The sequence below is a fragment of the Carassius gibelio genome, chromosome A2 (genome assembly GCF_023724105.1).
Source record: "Carassius gibelio isolate Cgi1373 ecotype wild population from Czech Republic chromosome A2, carGib1.2-hapl.c, whole genome shotgun sequence".
NCBI lineage: Eukaryota > Metazoa > Chordata > Actinopteri > Cypriniformes > Cyprinidae > Carassius > Carassius gibelio.
Window position 1 is genome coordinate 21570135 of NC_068372.1, and position 9957 is coordinate 21580091.

General features: G+C 35.1%; 1 protein-coding gene across 2 annotated transcripts; it reads right to left on the bottom strand.

The window, feature by feature from the left end:
* Window positions 1-27: 27 nt before the first annotated feature.
* Window positions 28-5332, bottom strand: LOC128030972 (dynein light chain Tctex-type 4-like). Of its 2 annotated transcripts, XM_052619084.1 has the most exons (2): window positions 5040-5332; window positions 28-1169 (listed from the first exon to the last, which is right to left on the bottom strand). In XM_052619084.1, the coding sequence occupies exon 2, from the start codon at window positions 1156-1158 to the stop codon at window positions 478-480; it is 681 nt and encodes a 226-aa protein (XP_052475044.1). In that variant the 5' UTR covers window positions 1159-1169; window positions 5040-5332; the 3' UTR covers window positions 28-477. The 2 variants fall into 2 exon arrangements, with proteins under 2 accessions (XP_052475044.1, XP_052475051.1); XM_052619091.1 differs by lacking the exon at window positions 5040-5332 and having other exon boundaries at window positions 28-1428.
* Window positions 5333-9957: the final 4625 nt, after the last annotated feature.

Below are 9957 nucleotides of genomic sequence, written 5' to 3' on the forward strand. Positions count from 1 at the left end.
ATTGGGCATAAGAAAACTTACTGACACACACACACATACTATATATATATATATATATATATATATATATATATAATTTAAAAGGCAGAAAATAAAACATGTTATTGCTTATGTCTTATCTTCTTGTATACAATTTTCTTTATATACAATTAGTGTATATAAAATTAAAATTTAGATAATACATGATTCTGAAGTAATGTTTGCTAGAAAATCAGCTTTGCCATTATATCATTAATTATTATTATTTTTAAATGTATTAAAATGGAAAAACTTGGATATACAATGAGAAAATCAATTCAGAAAAAAACAAAATTGTACTGACCCTTTCTGTCTATTAAAAAAAAATCTTTCTTTACAATTTGTTATTTTGCTATATTACTGTTTATATATATATATATATTATATATATATATATATATATATGTGTGTGTGTGTGTGTGATTGTTGTGGTATATAATATGTTTGTTGATTTAGCCTTCATTCAAAGTACATACCGTGTACTAAAGCCACAGCAAACAATGAGTGATTTTGGAAAACAACAGATGTGTAGTTGTCAGTACTGAGGTTCATCAGGCTATGGCTGGCCACCCTTATACCTTGTTTACCACTCTGTCCGACCACCACCTGGCACACAAGTTTATATCGTGGTGGACTGACATCTTTTAGCTCACTGAGAACTAGATCTGCTAACATCAGACAAAGCTGGCTACAACTATCAGGACTGTAACACACACCTTCCAAATAACTATCCAAAGTGGCCTGTAAGATCTGCTTGGTCCTGGTAGCACTGAAATGGCACCCTGGTTCTGGTCCCGTTCTATAGGTGTTCTCCACATAAACCTCCTGGATGGGTTGTTGGAGGTACAGTCCAGAGAAGCTCACTCTTCCTCCCTGGTGCCAGCCTGCGAATGAGAACCGCTTGCCCATGGAGACGTGAGAATTGCTGACGTTGGCACTCAAGAACGACAACTCAGAAGAAGGAACCGTCATGCCCCTGAGGAAAAGGGGTCTGTGGTGGGGCTGATCTTTGGAGCTTCGGAGAGTGGAGATAGAGCCCAGACGTCGCTTTGGAGGCCCTGAGGCACCTGGTTCTGTGGCCATGGAGCGATTGAACTGAGCTAAAGTCTCCTGAGACAGTGGTAGAGGCTGATTGGCCATGATGAAGAAATCTGTGAGGACACAGTCCACATTGTATTGATTAATATAGCCTTGTTCAAAACGTGATTTTAATTATTTCTTCACTGTACATTTCACAATGTATATATCAAATTATATATAGACATTCACCTTATTTATAGAAAAAAAAAGAGAATTTTCAAGGAATACTTCACCCAAAAAATTAAATTTGCTGGAAATGTTCTAAGCCTCAGGTCATCTAAAAAAATACAGTAGATTTATTTCTTCTTCTTCTTCTGATTAATTGTGGGACTTGATGTTTCTTATCAGCGGTTTGAGCCCTCATTCTGACTCAGATTAAAGAAGAAACAAACTACACTACAGTACATCTGGATAGGCTCATTTTCAGCAAATTTGGAATGCAGTCCAACAAACATTTAGACTAGTATTTTTTTTGTTTTCAATGGGTGATTCTAGGTGGTTACAGCTTTGCAAGTATAGATATTCATCATTACCAACAATAAAACTGTGTTGTGTGTCAGACCTGGTACAATAAATGTTTTGGGGCTGAAGATCAGTGCTAAAACGTCTTTGCTCCCAGCCTGAGCAACTATCATTGCACCAAGCCTAACATTTTAATGCCAATATTATTGTGCATTGTGCCAAAAAAAACAATATTTCTTTGTTAAAAAAAATAATAAATTCTAAGAAGTTTGCAAGGGACAAAGACAAATTCTGCTTCTTCTCTGAAAATGTATAAGGCATTTTAATTGAAAGTTATATTCCACATCACTCATCACAATTTAACAGTGATGAAAAAGGATACATTTATTAACTTTTTCTTCAGTGAAAAACACTAAATTAAGATTTTGTTCACACTAAAGTAAACAGTTAGACTCAATTATTCTAGTATTCTATTCATTATATCTGTAGTAAGTCATTCAGGCACAAATTACATCATTTCCTGGGAATTCCCAACATTGTATTTGGTGAAAAAGATGTGAAATTACAGGATGGTCAACTCTGTAAAATAGATCATGTGGGTTCAGTGGTTAAATTAGTACACAAACAGGTTTGAGACAAAGGGCCTTTCCCAGTAACACAAACTGAAATTTTACTATTGTTTCCTCAATGACACAGGTTTCTGAATTAGATAGTTTCCTTGACCCAAAGACATTTATATTGATTTTATTTAAAAGTTAATTGAGATTTATTAGTTATAGGCCACTGCAAAAGAATCTGGCCCTCATAAATCCACGGTTATGGAGTGTGGTACTCAGTGTTACTTATAAAGGGTGTCTGACCATCAGGGGAAAACAACCAGCAACATTGTCCCAGGCCTTGGGACTAGAGGGAGCCTACTAAATCAATGCTTCTGAGTGTATGGGGCCTGGGGTCCAGTATTATAATTTTGTCCCTGTCCAGTGAATTTAGCTCTGTGTCTCACAAAATCATTTCAAAAGGTGACGGCATTAGTGGGCCATAAAAAGGTCAGGTCAGAGTAAGGGATTGTGAGAGTGACATGACAAATCCAATATAAAAAAACAATAGTGTGTCGGTTTAAAACTAAATAAAAGACAGTATACAAAACAAAACCTTATGGACAAATGAAAATTAACACTCTCTTTAAAAAGGGTCTAAAATAGAAGAAGCAGATCTAACCTCCTAATGCCCAAGAAAAAAGTTTAAGGGAAAAAGTTTGTTTTTTTCCATATCTTTACATTAGAGCAATAAAAATAATGCAAATAAAAATAAAAAATATATTTCATTCATAAGTTAAGACATGAATGAACATGTATAAGAAAAAACAACAGATTTTTTTTAAATCAACAATACATTTTTAGTTTTTATGATTTTTTCAAATGTAAGACCAAGGTTTTTGACACATTACAAGAGATGGAGCCAAGGTGATTGACAATTTCATAGGTCAGAACTGATGGGCCATATATAATTATTTCAGTTTTGTCATTGTTTAGCTATGAAATAATCATCTCCATCTAGCATTTTTTTGTTATGCAGACAACCAAACAAACTGGACACAGAACAACTGTTATATTTAACAGGAAGATAAAGCTGAGTGTCATAAGCATAGAAATGAAAAGATAAGTTTTCTCTGAATCATATGATATAATTCTAAAAAGAGGACCCAAAATAGAATCCTGTGGAATACCGTAAGAGCACTTATCTTGTGCTCTTATCGTGAGCACAAGAAAAGAAGCATTCCCCTACATTAACAGAAATGGAAATCTCCTTGAGGAAAGAGGCAAACCAGTCCAGCACAGACCCTAAAACCCAGTTACATGATTGAATCTTTATAAAAGGATTTTATGATCTGCTGTGTCAAAAAGCTGCACTTAAATCAAGCAGGATCAAAATACAGCAAGAACCAGAGTCGAGAATGAGTAAAATGTCATTGGTAACCTTCACCAACACAGATTCAGTACTATATCATTGCCTGAAACCAGACAGAAAAAAAAACAACAACCATCAAAATGCTTAAGTAAGATTAAATTTGAGAGTAGACAACTTTTTCCAAGACCTTTGAAATGGGTCTATAATTATTCATGACATGCTGATCAAGATGATGCTTTTTCAACTTTTTACTATAGCATGTTTAAAAGTGGCTGGCACCACCCCATTGACTCAAAACTGGAAAAGCCTCTTTAAAAATATGTGAGGGCATAACATCACAAGGGCAGGAAGACTGAAAAAAGACCTCTAAGATGTTAGCTGATAATTGATCAATGCATTTTATGAATCTGATTTGCTGAGGTTTTGATTCTTATATTTTTTTATCAATAGGATATGAATTTCAATTTGAGTGGTTTATTGGGCCAGACTCACAAGAATGGTTTCGAGCCACAGACCTAGATTCAGTCCAGACCTAGATTAAGTAACTGTAACCTTTAAAAACGGATTTTAACCTGGGCACCTGGTTTCATCTATTTCTTGGAAGCCAACCAGAAGAGCTTCTTTAAGAGAATAAGGTTCTTTTCATTGTACGAAACTTTTCTCAACACCGTCAGGGAAGTTCCCACCTGTTTGTGCAGTGAGTTGCTGTTAAATTACTCAGATTTAGTCAACAATATTCCACAGCTCAAGTTCAGTTCACCACTCTTCTGCCTCTCCCCAGTCTTTGCTTCCACAACACTCTTGAGATATATTAATCTTTTTGCCAAAACCTTTACCATAGTTTACGACTCTACGCACATGTAGAATAGAAACAACAAGGAAATAGTACAGGTATGGGTAGGATAGAGAGTCTTTCACCACTGAGTTACTAGAAAAGAACAGCAAGCGATTGTCTATCCTCATTCAGATAAAATGGTTACACTTTATTTTACAGTACGTGCACTTACCTGTACTTACATAGTGTACTTAAAGTGTACCTACCTAAGAAAATACTGTCATATAAGGTTACTACTTGGGGTAGGTTCAGGGTAAGTACCTAGTTTTTGTAATTACTATAATAAGTACATAGTGTGTACATGAGTAACAGGACTGTAAATTAAAGTGATATCGATAAAATCATTTAATGAGCACATCCTTACCGTCAACCTCCACACCATTAGCAGCAAAAATATACAAGCTAAAATGCCCCCTGAGTCAAAAGCTTTACATATGCTTCAAAAATCTTCCTATATATATACTAGACAGAGACGGATAGACAGACAGAGACAGATAACAGATAGATAGATTTAAACTTTAAAAATAGCTGTCAAATACGTTTTGAATAGGTTAGAATAACAGCTCTGCATCATTGGGATCTCTGAAACTCAAAACACAAAAGCAGTACAGTCAATCAAAATAAGCCAAGAGTGTTACCATGACTTTCAAACCCATCTTTAAAAATCACCAACATTTTTGTTTAGTATGTAGAACTTGGGATCGCCATGACAATGGGTTACCCCAAATTTCCTTACCTGTTTAGAAGCTCAATTAAATCCGAATACTGTTGTATTCCAGTGAGGGTCTCTCTTCTCAACTAATGCTGTCAGTAAGTGGTCCACGCTCACTGTTGCGAGTGCTTCTCTAAGTAAAGAGCAGCCCCGTAAATTATTATCAAAATGGGCTACATGGGAAAACACACTAAATAATGCCCCACAAGCCAGGCAATCATTCACACAGAGCATTGAACAACCTGGATATCTGCCACTAACTTACTTGTAGTCATGGAAAGCCTTTTATTTTAGTCTTCCACAGCAGCCTGATTAGCTTATCAACAATTATGGCCGATCTCCAGTGCAGTCATGGTTATTCAAATTTATTTGACCAGTAGCATCATTTTTTTGTTTAGCAAATGTTTTGCTGTATGGTCATTTTTGTATTTCCAACAGTGCTGTAGAGCTTCATTGCACAGGGCCTTAGTGTATCACGCTGATCTCTTGAATTTGAGAGAGAAAAGGTTCTGATCTCTGGTTGCCAGTGGGCGGTATCAGGCAGAGCCATCTGTTTCCACTGCAATCAAGAGGAAAAGGAGGGCTGAAGTCACTTCCAAACAAAAGCAGCTCATGAAACGCACCTCTGCGCAGAATCTCTGACTCACTAAACCAATCTTAGCAAAGTCAGGAGGCTGTTTGACCAAAAACAACTCTATAAGCCATGTGAGAGTTATCTCAAAGAAAATCACTGACAAATAATTTACATCTAATGGAAAGTGTTGTTGTTCATAATCATGATAACCTTTCCACCCCAAACTCTTCTCTTCTCCATATTGATTTTAGCCATGCAAAACACAAGGATATTTGTGAGGAAGTTGGAAATAAATGACAGGTGCTCAAAGGTCAACAAGTTCCAGCATGTCTGGACATGTCTGCAGAAGTATCAATACACTAGAGGAGTTTAAAAAGTGCTGATAAGCCAAAAACACAAACAGTGGAGGCAGTTGAAAAGGCAAGACCTTTGAGAGGGGAAAACCAATTGTGTTTTCATACAGACAAAGAACTCAAAGAAATTTTTCCATAAATCAACTGGAAGATTGTTGCCGTACAGAAACGAAACTTTTACTTTTCAGAAGAAGAAAAAGTAATGTTTGCCACAAAATGCTTGCCAGGGATTGACAGTGTTTTGGGAGGTTAGGTGTTGCTATGTAGTCGTTTTGGGTGGTTGTTAGGTTGGAGTGCCAATCTAAAACTATTAAAAAGTATTTTTTTGTTAACTAAAAAAAAAAAAACTTTAAATAAAATCAAATGCAAATATTAGATTAAAAACTTAAAAGTTTTCCTTTTGCAACTAATTGAATTAAAATAGGTTTAGGTTAAAGTCAAACTGAAATAAAAAAAAAATACATATTTGAAAACATGACAAAATTATTAAAATAAAAACTATTTAAAAAAAATTATATATTTTTTTTATATATATAAATACTAAAATAGTATGCTGTATGAATATAAAAAGAGTGCCTCTACGTCTCTTAACATCATTTAAATATGAGATTTTTGACCATTTTATGTGTCATATCCACTGGAGAAGATGTTGCATTGAAGTTTAATATTTAGGATTAGGGGTCAACGTGTGATTTTGATGCACACAGAGTTAGTGGCACACACTGATACAACAAGCACCAAGGTTAACTTTTTATCTGTATTCAGTGGGCCGGAGGGCTCTAGTGTTACACAATTTAAATACTACACACTTCAGGTCTAATGATGTCACCCAACTGAAACATTTTTGAAACACAAAATATCTCATTAAAATAAAAATCATCATGTACATTTGGAATGACATGAACAACAGAATTTTCATTCTCAAATCAACAATCCCAAAAAGAAAAAGCCACAGTAGAGATCTACTGAAGTATTGATCATTTCTGATAGAGGTAACACCAATCTACAAGTCAAAACATTTTTATGAGGGAGATTTTTAAGTGGATAGATGTGTCAATTCAAAACAGCTTAACAGATTCTGATCTCCACTATGAAATATAAGATGGTACTGCCTTTTAAGGATATTTAATCCATAGTTTAAAAAAAGAGGCATGTTCAGACTCTAACTGATATTTTGAACTGTTATCATTTCAAAGCATTCTGTTTCTCTGCATTATTCATTGAGACCTACACTGATGCATATTTCATTGACTTTAATCATGGTGTCAGATTAACATCTTTTCTGAATCACAAATAAATGTACGATGTTTCATAAACAGAACATGTGGGTGTGCTTAGTGAGGCACGCAGATGACATGATGAAGAGACAGGGTTTAGTCTGTTTCTTTTTTTTAAGAAATCAATACTTTTATTTGAGCATTAAATTGATCAACAGTGACAGTCAAGACCTTGACAATATTAAAAATAAATCTATTTCAAATAGTTGCGCCTTTGAACTTTCTATTTATCAAAGAATCCAGAAAAATACTATTTTCAACATTGATATTTAATGAGAAATGTTTCTTGAGCACCAACGCAGACCCATACTAGAACGATTCCTTAAGGATCATGTGGCACTGACTGGAGTAATAATGATGAAAATTCAGCTTTGCCATCACAAGAATATAAAAATAAATAAATAAAATATATTAAATTCAAAAAGCTATTTGAAACTGTAATATATATATATATATATATATATATATATATATATATATATATATATATATATATATATATATATATATATTTATTTATTTATTTTTTTATTTTTTTTATTTTTTTTATCTACTAAATGCAACCCTGGTGAGCATAAGAGACATTTTTTCTAGCTCTTTGCTAACTTGTAAACCACGGCAAAAGAAAGGAAATGAAACGCCTGCGTTTTAACCTAAACATACGACTTTGTCTCATAAATATCCCACAGCTCTTATAACCTGACATTGCAGTGGTTTGATGTTTTGAGTAAGCCTGCGTGAGTAAACAGTAAAACGGTAAAAAGTTGGGGTGCGTTTCTCACTCTGACTGAGCAATTGCGCTGTCACCCACTCGCCAGTATTTTCCAGAGGCAGTCGAACCAGTGAATCACATTCAGGAAACCACAACAAAATGGAGTTGCACTTCTTTTTGAAGCTTCCTCAATTTCCTTACAGATTCACAGAACCCTGCCCCCTCCTTGGCCAGGTTCAGCTGAGCTGAGAGTCACTGCTGAGTAACACAAACTGTTACACTGCTGGCCAGGTCATTTCACCTATATATGCTTCAGTGTAAATAAACGGAGTCTCTTATACAAACATATGAATTAATTGCTCATCCCTTTTTTTTCCAAAAAAAATTTTTTTTCCTCTGTTGTTTCAACTGTTTTTGTCCATACAATGAAGTCGATGGGGTCCAGTGTTATTTTGACTATTATTTTGCATTAACTATCATTTTAACTATGATTTGCTTCTTACTGTTGAAGGTTGTGTCAGGGGGCGGGTCATTCTCTTACTAGAGAGCATTCGATTGGACCAGATCTGTGAAGTGCAGGATGAGTCATCAATATATTTGGTCTGTTTTCTTATTAGATAAAAAAGTACCAGGATCTCATTAAGATTCATTTTGTCAGATTTTCTGAGCATATAGATAAGTGTTTTTTTTTTTTTTTTTAAGATTATGTCAATATAACTAATTTAAATTAGGCCTAAACCACTGGTATAGGTGACTTTAGCACAAACAGATATGACTTAAATCCCACAAAACTCCATTTAGGATTTCTTGGAGTCTTTAAGGCAAACCTCATGGTAATCTACACAAAGTGGTCCTACTGAAAGAGCGATTGCTGATTTTTAGCGACTGGTTTTAATTTGTAACTTCCTCTGTCCCACCACATGGCAACACTCTGAAGACCAAACAAGGCCTTGTCCGCTGGCTTGTTCAGTGTTTCCTGACAAAAGCAGGGATTGTATGGTGGGTGGCGGGTGATGGGAGACTGTTGTGGACTTCTTCTAGACACCGGCACAGGCCCAAGGAAGGGTCAGATAAGCAGAGTTTTGTGTGTAGAAGACTTTTCAGGGAAGGCCCTCTAGTTTGCCTAAAAGAAAATGAGGGTGTATTAGTTTGTGAAAGGGGTCTGCCATTAAACCAGAAACATTTACAGCAAAGTGTGAACTAATTCATGTGAAACTGGTTAGGGGTGAAATGGCAACTTCCTTTTCAGTCTGGTTGTTCTTTATTGCACATGTGATGAAACTCACACTGTGGTAAATCAGATGGCTCTTTGACTTTTAACACTTTTTACGCAGTTTTTCTCAATACGATCACCTTAAAATTTGTCTGACTGCAAATCTCTGCTTCGACTTCGACAAGATCCGATGTGTCAGCAGCGGGCCCATTTGACAAAAAACATTAACTAATAGGATCAATATTGTAGGCATGATGTCTCTACAGCAGCCAAGGATGTGGACATCTCTTATTACTTGTTGTTAGTTGCTGCCCAAGTTTTCATCTGACATTGTAACCTGTAAACTTTGTAAAATAAGCAAAATGTTTATTGTAAAAAGCACAGCTTAAGGAAATGTATATTTCAAATTGAAAATATATTCCATTTACACCTTCAAATGCCTAAATGTATTAAAAAAATGTACCTTGACTTTTTTTTTCTGGTAAATGCAAAATGCACTTGGAGAGTATAAATATATTTAGATGGGGAAAGTATTTTATGGTGATCTATATTGGTGTATGACCCTATCTGTTTATTTAATAATTTTTCCTTGACTCAACATTCAGCTCAGTTGCTGTACTGAGGGAAAACTGATTTCTCATATGCTGATAGCTGACACAGCCCATTAATATTCACATGTAACATGACACATGGTTTGCTGATCTTTGCTTAAACTGTGAATTATTAACAACTTGTTGTCAGTATGACCCGCTCTCCCTGCTCATTCACCATCTGGACTGGAAATGTATCATTGTGTTGCAAGTGGAAATATAA